At 40.6% G+C, this 12800-nt stretch overlaps 1 protein-coding gene across 3 annotated transcripts; it reads left to right on the forward strand.

Annotated features, from left to right (window-relative positions):
• Positions 1 to 6810: 6810 nt before the first annotated feature.
• Positions 6811 to 12800, forward strand: LOC124080965 (protein pitchfork-like). Of its 3 annotated transcripts, none has more exons than XM_046427056.2 (6): positions 6811 to 7036; positions 7224 to 7363; positions 8354 to 8452; positions 9175 to 9302; positions 11389 to 11506; positions 12561 to 12800. In XM_046427056.2, exons 1-6 carry the CDS (start codon positions 6970 to 6972, stop codon positions 12627 to 12629), a joined length of 621 nt encoding a protein of 206 aa, XP_046283012.1. In that variant the 5' UTR covers positions 6811 to 6969; the 3' UTR covers positions 12630 to 12800. The 3 variants fall into 3 exon arrangements, with proteins under 3 accessions (XP_046283012.1, XP_046283011.1, XP_046283010.1); XM_046427055.2 differs by having other exon boundaries at positions 6859 to 6988; XM_046427054.2 differs by having other exon boundaries at positions 6933 to 7032.

Below are 12800 nucleotides of genomic sequence, written 5' to 3' on the forward strand. Positions count from 1 at the left end.
GGTGCAGGGCAGGCTGAACAGATGTTAGCTGCAAGATAGCCCACACACTCAAACCCCCCTCTGTCTGGTCCTTTATCACCTGTTTGCCTCAAGTCTGAACATTCAACCCTGCTTAATGCTGAACACTTAACCCCCCCCTTGGGCCAACAAGGCAGCTTGCAGACCCAGAGGCCCCATTAGATTTGGGCTATAAAAACTCCCTCCTGCCAGGCCCCCCTCTCTCTCCCCCTCTCTCTTGCTCTCTCTCTCTTGCTCTTTCTCTCTCCCTCTCTCTCTTGCTCTTTCTCTCTTGCTCTCTCTCTCTTGCTCTTTATCTTTCTTAACGCACGCTCTCTGTCTCTCTCTTGCTCTTGCTCTCTCCCTGTTCATCTCTTCTCTTTTCTCTCTCTCTCTTTACTTTCTCTTTGTTGCACTGCTGCAATAAAGATCTTTTGGTTGCTCCGAGTGTTGTGGTCACTTTCCTTTCATCTACCACTGTGGCTTCAATGCCTAGAAGGACACCTGGCTCATAATAAAAAGGGCTATGAGTTCATACTGTTGTTCCAAGATGCTCCTCCAAGGCAACAGCTGCATTCCTGTCCTTTGTTCACCAGGCCACAGCCCCCACATCCTCTGAACCCTCTCAGTGCTATCTGGCTTATTAGTGACGTGTGTGTGTGTGTGTGTGTGTGTGTGTGTGTGTGTCTATATCTCCCACCAAAATTAAGCTCCACAAGGACAAGAATGGCTGTTCACTGGTGGATTCCCACTGTTAATGCAATGTCCCACAGTAGTGCCTGGCACATCATTAAGAGTTTAATAAGTACTTACTGAATGACTACAGGAATGACTGTTTGAAGGTAGTTAGGAATTAGCCAGCTGAGTGTTCCAAGCCGTGGACAAGGTACTTAATAGGCCATCTCCTACATGGTGAATATTGTTCCTCAGCTATAGAGTAAAGAAACAAGATTTTACAGGGATAAATAACTTGCCTTTCCAGCTCCCTTTATACCACAGGGCTGCCCTGTAGAAAGCCATGTCACAATGCCTGGAAGGGGAACTTCCAGGGTGGGGCTGTTGCCTAGCAGCCAGTCTGACACACCCTCATTTTCTTGCTTAAAGTCTACCCAGGAGAGGGTGAATTCATGGAGATAGAGTATGACAGAGCCATGCTTCTTGAAAATCTCCCAGATGATTTTTTCTTTTCCAGACCTCGGAAATCAACAAATTTTAAGTTAGAGGAGCAACCTGGGAGTGTGATATTCAAATCCCTGCTACAGACGAGCCCGCCATTCGGTTGGAAATTTGGTCATGGTAATCTCATTTTTGTCTAGTACATTAATGAAAATTCATCCCTTCAGTATTGGGGTCTAATTGGAAAGAGGTGGCACATACGCAGGATTCCCCAAGGAGCCTGGTCCGGGCAGGGACCGGAGGAAGCATGTTTTTATTATTATTATTTGAATGAAGAGACTCTTAGAGGTGTTGCAGGCCTGGCACAGGGGTGGAAGACGGGAAGTGCATTAACGTTGGTGAGGTGACAATTATAGGTCAATCATCTGTTGTGCCAGCTTTGGCCCTGAGTTCACTCCTCAATTCTCAAGGCAGCCAGAGGAAGAAAGAAATGAGTGGTGCCATTTTATAGACAGACCAAGGCTTAGGTAGCTTAAGTAACTTTCAAAAGATCAGACAGCTAGTAAACAACAGACCAACTTATTAGTACTCAGTTCAAGGGGCTTCAAAGAAGTTCACTCTACCCCCAGGTGGGAGAGTCTGGGATGTAAGAAGGTCTGGAAGGTGGGATTGAGCAAGTCAATTTTTCTTCCCTCTGTCTCCCTTGTCCAGACCCACCTATCCAGGGTTTGTATTCCCTGGACCAGGTGTTCTCAGCCTTCTTCAGATCCAAGACCTGTTTTAAGGGGGAAAAAAATATGGTATAATACAGCCTTTGTTAACCTATAATTGACTTCATAGAGAATGTAACCTCCCTCACATAATTTCACACACAACTCAATGGGATGCCATGATTGTAATATAGAGGAGAAAAACTCAGAAGACACTATGCGTTTCAGCTTATCAGTGCTCAGACATACCAACTGTGGAGGACAGTGAAGTCGTCAGGCTGCTGCCCAACATACTGCACAATGACTATGTCTAGAATTAAGAAGATCCAAAGTCATTCCACACAGCTGTTCAAGGAAATAGAAGAGCCTAGTTTTCAGTGGACACCAAAACAAAAGCTAGAGTTAAAGAACTAGAACCCTTCCGACTTACTGGTTTCTGATGACAGAAAACAAGCCAACAGCTTTAACTGAAGCTTTAGCAGAAACAGGGACAGTACCTAGACAAATCATAAACCACTGAAGTCAAAAAGGAGAGGAGGGATGTGAATTTATTATTCTTGAGGAAACTGTGAATTGGCTAGGCCTGCCAAATTTTAAAAAATAAATTATTTTATTGTTTTATAATATATATCAAAAGAGTCTAAATCATAACTGAACACATTGGTGAAATATTCCAGGCAAAAGAGTCCTATTCATATTCATTATCAGCCTGCTCCACCAAATGTCTCCCCATATTGCTTTCTAATTCATAGATTATTTTTAATATATCTTTAAATTTTATATAAATTGATTTATGCAGTGTGCAGACGTCCATGTCTGAATTACTCCATACAACATTGTGAGATCATATTACTGCCTGTGCAGGGTTTTGTTCAAGTTCATTGCTATAAAATAGTCATTTATATAAGTATTCCACAGTTTGTTCTTTCCATTCTATTGTTTATAGGCATTTTTGTTTCCGATTTCTTCATCAGTTTCTGCCTCTGCCTCTTGAGTAGCTGGGACTGCTCAAGTAATAGTCCACACTTGACTTTTGATTTTTATGATTTTTTTCATCGTATATTGATTTTCACCTTCGTAAAGGTCTATATTTGCTGAAATTCATTCAATTTCATTATCTGCCATTATCTCTTCAACTCTTGCATCTACCACACTCTCTGTCTCCATCTTTTATGCAATTCCAAATAAAAATGTATCCAAACTTTTCATTGTTACTCATCGTACTATCATTGTACTTACTCTTACACTATTTTATGTATTTTCTACCCTTTTGCTTCTCCAAGCTTAAGTGTGGATACTTTTGTCGGATCCATTATCCATATCATTTATTCTTTTTTTAATTGATTTTGTTTTTTAAATACATGAGAGGAGAATGCATCACAATACTTATTACACATTAGAGCACAATTTTTCATAAGTATGTTCACACCAATTCGTGTCTTCATATATGTACTTTGGATAATGATGTACATCACATTCCAACATCATTGCTAGCCTGCCCCCTTCCTTCCCCTCCCACCCCCCTGCCCTATCTAGAGTTCATCTATTTGTCCCATACTCCCTCTCCCTATCCCACTATGAATCAGCCTCCTTATATCAGAGAAAACATTTGGCATTTGATTTTTTGGGATTGGCTAACTTCACTTAGCATTCTCTTCTCCAACTCCATCCATTTACCTGCAAATGCCATGATTTTATTCTTTTTTATTGCTGAGTAATATTCCATTGTGTATATATATATGCCATATTTTAAAAATCCATTTATCTAGTGAAGGGCGTCTAGTTTGGTTCCACAGTTTAGCTATTGTGCATTGTGCTGCTATAAACATTGATGTGGCTGTGTCCCTGTAGATTGCTGTTTTTAAGTCCTTTAAAAGGAATAGCTGGGTCAAATGGAGGTTCCATTCCCAGTTTTCCAAGAAATCTCCATACTGCTTTCCATATTGGCTGCACCAATCTGCAGTCCCACCAGCAATGTATGAGTATGCCTTTTTCCCTATATCCTCGCCAACACTAATGAACAATTGATAAATTTGCCATCAATCTGGATGTAGGTGGGCCCATATTGACACATGAACAGGAAATTAATGAGGAATTTCTCTTTCCTTTTAATACAATGGAAATTTTATTGACTTTGTTTTTAGGGTCTGGTTTATTTTCTTTTAGCCTCTTACCTCAGAAGCCATGCATTTACTTCATGGTCACACATTTCCTTGTTTTCTTTTGCTTCCAAATGTTTGCCAGGCGACTAGTCCTGTTGCTGTCTCCAAATCTCAAGCCAAGCATGGTTATTTTAAATTCCACATTTAATGGAATTTGAATTTCCTTGGGGTCTATTTCTACTACTCTTACTGATTTATTTTAGTATGAGCAGTTATTTTATATTGAAAGTCAAACATGTGCATGGAAAAATATCAGTTCAGGGTCTCAATGTTATTATCTTCAAAGATAATTTACTTCTGTCTCTTGCATGCAATAAGGGGAGAAGCAAATTATTTTAGTGCAATTGGGAATTGAGTTGATGCAAAGTTGGATTTCAGAGGCTTTTGAGAGCTCATCTATTTCTTTTTACTGTCATTTCCAGGGTTTATCTCTTTAGAGACCTAACTAGAATTCTAGGGTGTTTTCCAATCTCCCCCTCTTCATAGCCAGCCTAATTTTTCCCCAGTTCTCAAACCATCTGTCTAAAGCTCTGCTCAAATACTCTACTTCTCAGCCAGCTTTTTAATTAGCAAATGTCCAAAGAGAACAACACACCAACTGTTGGACTCACCCCTCGGTGGAGTTTGATCTTGTTTTTGTAAATCTCTGGGATTTAGTCCCTGCATTTTTTTTTCTTCCTTAATATCTCTGATAACTTGAAACATATTTATTTATTATGTCCAGCTTTTCTACCCAGGTTTTCTTGGCTAGGAGATTAGTCTGAAGTAGATCAGTCTATCGATGTAGAAATTGGTTGCCATATCTTCAGCACACTTTATGAGATGTCTCTTGACATCTCATACTAATGCAAATGCTATTTTTAAAAAACACTCTTTCATCCAAATTCAAATTCAATCTGAGAACTTACAAATGTTAAAATTACCTAAAATATTAATGAAAGTGATAAGTTATAAAATCAGTATCAACATCTCTTTACATTCTATTTACCATTGGTATTGCCATAATCATAATTTGAGTAGCAGAATGCTTGGAGTAAACTGAACAACGACTTTGAGATTCTATCTTTATTCCTTTTAAGCTTGGCTCCTCCTAACAACTTTCTATATTACTGGGCTTTCTACATTATCTCTTGGGGAAAAAAATTAGTACTAATAAATATAAGTACTTCCAGTTTTGCAGGACATTTGAATGTTATATGGTACATGAAACAATTCATTATATAACTGGACAATGCATTGCAGGATGTTTAGCCTCTGTGACCAGTTGACCAGAAGCATCACCTTAATAATTTTTAAACAAAAATGCTTTCCCCAACTGGAAGGAATGATTTTTTTTTGTACCAGGGATTGAACCCAGGAGCACTTAACCAATGAGCCACATCCCCAGAGATATAGGGTCTTGTTAAGTTGCTTAGGGCCTCACTAAGTTGTTGAGGCTGGCTTTGAACTCACAGTCTTCCTGCCTCAGCATCCCAAGCTGGTGGGATTAAAGGTGGATGCCATGGTTGAAAGAAAGGATTTTGACTGTTCTAATTATAAAGAGATGATAAATGTTTGAGGCCAAAGATATGCTTACCCTGATTTGCATATTACACTATGTAAACACATGCTGAAACATCACATGGTAATCCATAAATATGCAGAATTATTATGTGCCTATTTAAAACATAAAAAATGTTTTAAATGCAAACCAAAAATAAGTGCTTCCACAATTTTCCAAAATATACTTTAGGCCTCAGTATCACTTTGGGGGGGAATTTTTATTAGATATATAAAATTCAGAATTTTATAGATTATAAATTAATGAAGGGGCTGGGGTTGTGGCTCAGTGGTAGAGAGCTCGCCTACCATGTGTGAGGCTATGGGTTCAATCCTTAGCACCACATAAAAATAAATAAATAAAATAAAGGCATTATCTCCATCTACAATTAAAAATATTTTTAAAAATAATTAATTAATGAAGATACTGCTAACCCAGAGTGTATGTGGATCCCAAGTCATCTTTAAGGGGCCAAAGGGCAGTATGAACTGGTTACATTATGTCTCCTGTTACCTCCCACACCTGGATAACTCCTAAGGCCAACTTAAAATCCAGTGAAACAAGTTAGTGTTAACATCCAAGACAAGTCAACAACAAACAGACTGATGTTTTTTCTTGGGTTAGGATGGATGGTGTGCTCATAAGCTAGATGGACATTATCTTCAGTAATGACCACCTCTTGTGTGATCAACTACAAAGTACCAGGCAATGCATTGATATGATTCTATTACCTTAATCCTTTCAGTATCCCTACAAAAAGGTAATAGAGATAAGCAAAAGGGGGTTTCAAATTAAAGGACTGCCCAGGATTTTTTTAAAAAAATATTAAGCATTTGTATGATTCCACTGCACTCTAACTGTTCCACTCAGAGCCACCAATCTTTAAAAAAAAGACTCATGCTGGTCTCCATCTTCTCCACCCCACCTCACTTCACAGGATCCCCAACCTCCTTCTCCTCCCACCCCAGGAAGGTAGGAGGAGCAACCTAATTGGAAGGGGCTGAAAATAGGTAAAAGGGCCTAAGAGGGACCTGGCAAGGAACTAGATCTCAGCTCAACGCCCCTGGCACTCCCCTGCCCACCCTCCTACCCCAACCTTGAACTTCCTTCCATCCTTGAAGTTCAGACTTGGGGTACTGAACCCCCTCTCTACCTCTTCAGCAGTGCAATCCTCCTGGCGGTTTCCAAACCCTTTGCCACCCCCCCCTTGCCCACTCAGCCCCTCCAGCTGGGCGTCTAACAGACCATCTACCCCTGGCCCAGCTGCTGAACTCACTGCCCTCTGGGTTCTCTGCCCAGAGGTGAGGACTCTCACCTCCTGCTCAGCACTGCCACTTGCTGGCAGCCAGGATCTGCACCTCCTCCCAACCTCCCCAGCTGGGGCCAGGCAAGAGCCTCTGTTCCCTTGACTACACAGTACACAGAGCTACAGGAGCTGTGGGAGATGTGCTCCAGCAGAGCTGGTGAGGAGGCATGCAGAGGAGTCCAGAGCACAGGGAAGGAAAAGGCTGGTGAGGCTGGGAAGGCTGGAGGGGAGAGAAGTGCAGTTGGCCCCTAGGCGGAGTTTGGTCTGTTTTTTTTTTGTGAGAACTCCTTGGGGTTCAGGCCTCTGTTCTGTCTGGACTCTCATCTCCTCCAACAGCTTGCAGAGACCCGGTGCCTTCCCTAACCTGGAGTTTGTTCTTTCTTGATTTTCAGGGATGCCGAGTAACTACTCCTTTGGATCATGCCAACCCAGGAGGCTCTTTCCTCACTTCTATCCCCCAAACCGGATGGGGAACAACTTTCTCCCTCTTAGGGGATTTCCTCACACAGGGCCTGGAAGTTACATGACAGATGTGAGTATTCACGTTCCCTTACAAGGATCTGTTTTCTGGATGTGGAAGGGAGACCCAAGTCCCCTGGAAAACAAACGCTAGGCTTTGTGATCTTCTGGGTCAGAGCATGAGAAAGTGCTCAGTGGGCAACTAGCTGTCCCAGCCAATACAGAGAGTAAAGGACCATGTTTCCACCCAAGGCAAGCAAGCCTTGTCTCCATATGGTCCCACTCCATCCCCACCTCAAAGGCTCTGAGACAAGGCCAGTTCCTTCCCACTGGCCCTACCTTCAGGCTGCCAGGTGCAACTGGAACAAGTTCAGACCTATGAGATTCAGAGGATGGAATTTATTAGAATGCACAAAGATGTCATTTATTCTACCTGTCCAACCACATCCCTCTTTTAATCAGCTTTTGCCTTGCTGCTACCAAAAGACCTGATAAGAACAATTTTAAGGAGGAAAAGTTTATTTCAGGGGTCATGGTTCAGAGGTCTCAGTCCATAGATGGCCAGCTTCATTCCTTGGGGCCTGAGGGGAGGCAGAACATCTGGTGCAAGAAAGCAGCTCAGAACATGAGGGTCAGGAAGCAGAGAGAAAGCTCTGCTCATAAGAACATAACATAAATCCCAAAGCACACCCCAGGCACCCACTTCCTCTAGGCACACCCTATCTGCCTAGAGTTATCACAAGTTAATCTCTATGCTGGGGAGGGGAATTTAAGCGCTGATTAATCAGCTCAAGGATGTTGGAACAAAATCATTTCACCTCTCTACTTTCTTGCATTGTCTCATAAATGAGCTTTTGGGGGACATCTCACATCTAAACTATGACACAACCCCTTGCAAAATTACATGTATTATTTATGTGATTATTGTGTGGTATTGACCTTGAAGGAGTCAAGAGAGAAAGAGCAATGTCTTACAGAGTAGTTCAGATGAAGGCTGTTCACTGTGGTATTGATGTTTTTCTTTACTCCTTCTCTCTTTTTATTCATATGTTACTACTTGAAGTCCTATGGCTTGGCATACAACTTAACCAAGATTCCAACCAGTACAAAAGGATATACTCTTGGAGCCAGAACAGCTATGAGGTTTAAGCCAGTCAACAAGGTAAAATGCTGGGATTTTATGATGATCCATGTGACTGCATGAAATGTTTGGGCATTAGCTTTGCAGAAGTGTGTGTATATTGGGAAGAGCAAAAACAGTTCACTGAGAAAAATAGTCCTAACAAAGGATTTTAGTGCTGAGATGCATGAGGTCAAAATACTGGAAAATGTATTTATGTACATCATATTATCCTGTCAGTTAAAAAAACAGGTTCTAACTTTTCTATCCTTTTGTGAGATTGCATTTTAAGTCTAATCTTTAGTAAAGGATCCTAATCTCTTTCTCTCACTCTCTCCCTCCCTCTGCCCCCCACCTCTCTTTCTCTCATGAAGTGGGTAGGGATGGGACCCAGGGACTTACTAGGCAAGTACACCACCACTGAGCTACATCCTTGGATCAAGGATCCAAAACTATGATTGGATGTTTACTTTCATGGAAACTCAAGGGATACTGGCTCTCAAAATTTCTCAGTGGGACCAGGGGCATAGTGACTGCAAAAGTTGTCTTGGTCCTCTGCTCATCCTAGGTTTATACATCCAGCATGACTGACTCACATCTATAGCTTGGTTTTCTATCCACATAAGCCTATTTGTATATCTTGAAATGGCTGAACCATAGCTGATGTATAAATAGGAAAAGGACAGTTGAGGTTTTTTGAACTGCAAGCATTTCTGTGTAGGTATGTCTCCCTTTAACACATTGAATTTTTTTCTTGGTAATAGGAATTGACACTTCACCCAGGCAAGTACCAGAGAGTAGAAAATTGGAAGGAAAAAACAAAGCAAAGTTTTGTTCCATTTAATGCCTTGATGCCTCGATTTCAGAGCTATACAAAAGACAATTTCCCTGGGTATGTCTCCTCTTTTCTCTAGTATAGTTCATCAGTAAGCAATAGGAAAAGAAGTCCATAAATCAGTGATTATAACAAAACCATCCCACTCAATAAGAAACCACCCATCTTTAAAGATTTAATCCTGTTATCTCCCAGGTCTCTGGCCTTGTGTAATTGCAAAATCACAGTTATTCATCCAGTCAGTATTTATCAAGATGCCAAATAGTTTGGGTTTGTTTGTTTATTTTTGTTTGTTTTGTTTTCCCAGTACTGGAGAATGAATCTCTGAGCCACATCTCCAGCCCCATTTACATTTTTATTTTGAGACAGAATCTCACTAAGTCACCTAGGCTGACCCCAGACTCACAGTCCTCCTGCCTCAGCCTCCTGAGTCCCTGATAGGACAGATCTGTGCCATGACACCTGGCTACTTTGTAGTTTGTACTTAGTAGGTTGCAAAGTTCTTGCAGTAAACCCACCTCATGAGGTTCTGAGCTTGGAGTCTAGAGTCCAAATAGATGAGAAGTAAATACACAAGGAAATACCAGTAGTAGTAAAGACGGTGACCATGTAATTTATCTGTCCAACTGTGACACTTCTGAGAGTGAAAGGGAAGCAACCATGAGCTGGGGCTGTTGTGGACAAACCAAAAAGTACAGTGACCGGGAAAGGTGCTATGAGAAACTTTAAACAGGACCATGATGTGAAGGCAGTGGGTGGTTAAGAAAGGATGCTCTGAGCACATCCACTTGATCTGATTTTTGAGTGACAAGATTGAGCCAGCCCTGGGAAGATCTGGAGACAGAGCACTCCAGGCAGAAGAGGTCGGAAGTGCAAAGGCTGTAAATTGGGAAGAACTTGGTGTGAGGGAAAGAAGAATAAGGCTCCTATGGCTAGAGGGCAGTGAGCAAGAAGGAAGAGAGGGAGGGGCAGGTAGAGTAGAGAGGACTTTGGGGGTCAAGGGGCTTATTCTTAATGTGTTCGGAAACGACTGGGAATGTATGAAATTGCACAGCAAAGGGTCAGGGTCTTTCTTTTACTGATGAGAAGTCCAAAGATCATACAGTGAAAGTAACTTTTTCAAGTTTGTGTTAAGAAAGTTGAAGTGTTGAATCTTGACCCCCATGTCCACTACAGTAGAATTAACACCCGAAGATAATTTTTTTTAAATTTTGTATTTGTTCTTTTCAGTTATACATAACTGTAGAATATATTTTGACATATCATAGATACATGGAGCATAACTTCCCATTCTTGTGGTTGTACATGATATGGAGTTACAAAAGTTCATTCTTCCTGATGGCTGAGACATATTACATATGTATATATACCAGATTTTCTTTATCCATTCATGTGGTGAAGGGCATCTAGGTTGGCTCCATAGCTTAGCTATTGTGAAGTGAGCTGCTATAAACATTGATGTGGCCATGTCACTATAATATGCTGATTTTAAGTCTTCGAGGTATATGCCATGATTGGGTAACTGGGTCAAATAGTGGTTCCATTACAAGTTTTCTGAGAAATCTCCATACTGCTTTCCAACATTCAGTGCCACCAGCAATGTATGAGTGTACCTTTCCCCCGACATCCTCGCCAATATTTATTATTACTTGTATTCTTGATAATTGCCATTCTGACTAGAGCGAGAAGAAATCTCAGTGTAGTTTTCAAAAGACACAAGTTTGAGGAACAAAGGCAATTCTAAATAATCCATGGCCAAGAAATTTAATTGGTTCCGCTTTGATGTCCCTAGATTGCAGATTGATTGTTTCAGCATTTTTAACCACCAACTTCAAATCAAAGAACTAATTTACCATTATCAAGGATCTCTTCTATCAACACCTCTTTAGAGATCTTCTGGTGCCCAGCTCAGAACACTGAATTATACAAATATTTTTTAAAAGCAGTCTTTACCTTAGCTAATAAGAAATTCATTAACAAGCAAAAGAACCCCACGCTTGCCCAGCATTAAAAACTTAATCATTCTATTGCCTTGTCCCAAGAGGTTAAACCTACTTCAGCGATGGCCATGCTACCTACTAGTGGAGTTTGTCCTATGCCACTGACTCATTAGACATGATGTTTGTATTTTTTTTATTTCTAGGCCTGGTACATACAATCCAGAGAAAAAGCCATTCCCAAAAATTACTTGGCCAATGAAATTTGGATCTCCAGATTGGGCTCAGGTTCCAAGTCTACAGAAAAGAACTCTAAAAGCTGAGGTAATAAGATTGGATTTCTGTAGATCACTCTATCCAATATGTTCATATATATCAAGGGTTAATAACCAGAAGCTTGTAAATGAAGTTCATGGTCCCTGAAATTATATGCACAATTTTGTGTGCATAGAAATATGAGGATCCTTTTGAGAGAGTTACATAGTTTCAATACATTTTTAACAGTGTATAGGACTGACTTAAAGTCATGTTTTCTTATTTGTTCATCAAGTCATCTTTTGGAGTAGGTTAAATATCCCTTTAAGACAATGGATGATACTGGAACCCAGGAAGATTGATTCATACAGGTTCTACAACTGGAATCCAGACCTTTGACTCCTAATGCAGTGCTCTTTCTTACATAAAGTTGAGTGTTAAATGATTGGAGGGTTATAGAGCACTCTGGTTAAGAGCACAGACTCTGGGGATAATACTGCCTGAGTTCAAATACCAGCTCCTGTGTAGACTTGCTATGTGATCTTAGGCAAGTCCTTGAACTTTTCTAAGCATCTGTTTTCTTACCTTTAAAATGAAATAATAACAGAGTTGATCTGATATGGTTGTAAAGATTAATAATGGAGAGAATGTATAAAAGCATTTAACATAGTAAAGATAACATATGCTTCCGTCCATGCTAGCTATCATACTTCTTGAAGTACCCTTCTTTCCTAGTGGAATTTAGGATTAATTCCGCAAATATTTATATTTGCGGAATTCATATAATTGTGCTAAGGCATATAGGTAACATTAATAATTAATATAACATATTAATACAATTGTGCTAAGACATATAGGTAACATTCAAGAATTAGACATATAATCTGTGTCTTCAAGAAGCCAAGCAACTTTTTTTTTTTATCATAGTGAGATGATAAATGTAGATGTGCACAAATGTTGAGAAAATGACTAAGGCTGGATTACTAGAAACTGGGGTTTACCTGGGCCACACAGCTAGAATGTATGCTTCAATTTTGCATGCAAGGTCCTGTGTTCAATCCCCAGTGCCACACACACACAGGAAGGCAGAGGATTCTCATTAGAACATTGTCTTTCATTGCAGCTGTCCACAGACAAAGAATTTAGAAAGCATCGGAACCGAGTTGCTTACTTAAGCCTGTTTTACGATTGAGCAGTGATCACTTCCTTCACATGCTTCTCCTGATCACAGACTCTTCAGAATAGAGGACAGAGCTGCTCTTGGTCTGCATCACCACGGCCCTCATGTCTTTCAGCCCTGGGCCCAGAACGTGTTAAGGGCCTCACAACTGAGATTTCTGAGCATAAAAACTGGTTCCAAGTG

The sequence above is a fragment of the Marmota monax genome, unplaced genomic scaffold, assembly GCF_021218885.2.
Source record: "Marmota monax isolate L192 unplaced genomic scaffold, Marmota_monax_Labrador192_F-V1.1 WCK01_AAM20220418_F8-fsc01635, whole genome shotgun sequence".
Classification (NCBI taxonomy): domain Eukaryota; kingdom Metazoa; phylum Chordata; class Mammalia; order Rodentia; family Sciuridae; genus Marmota; species Marmota monax.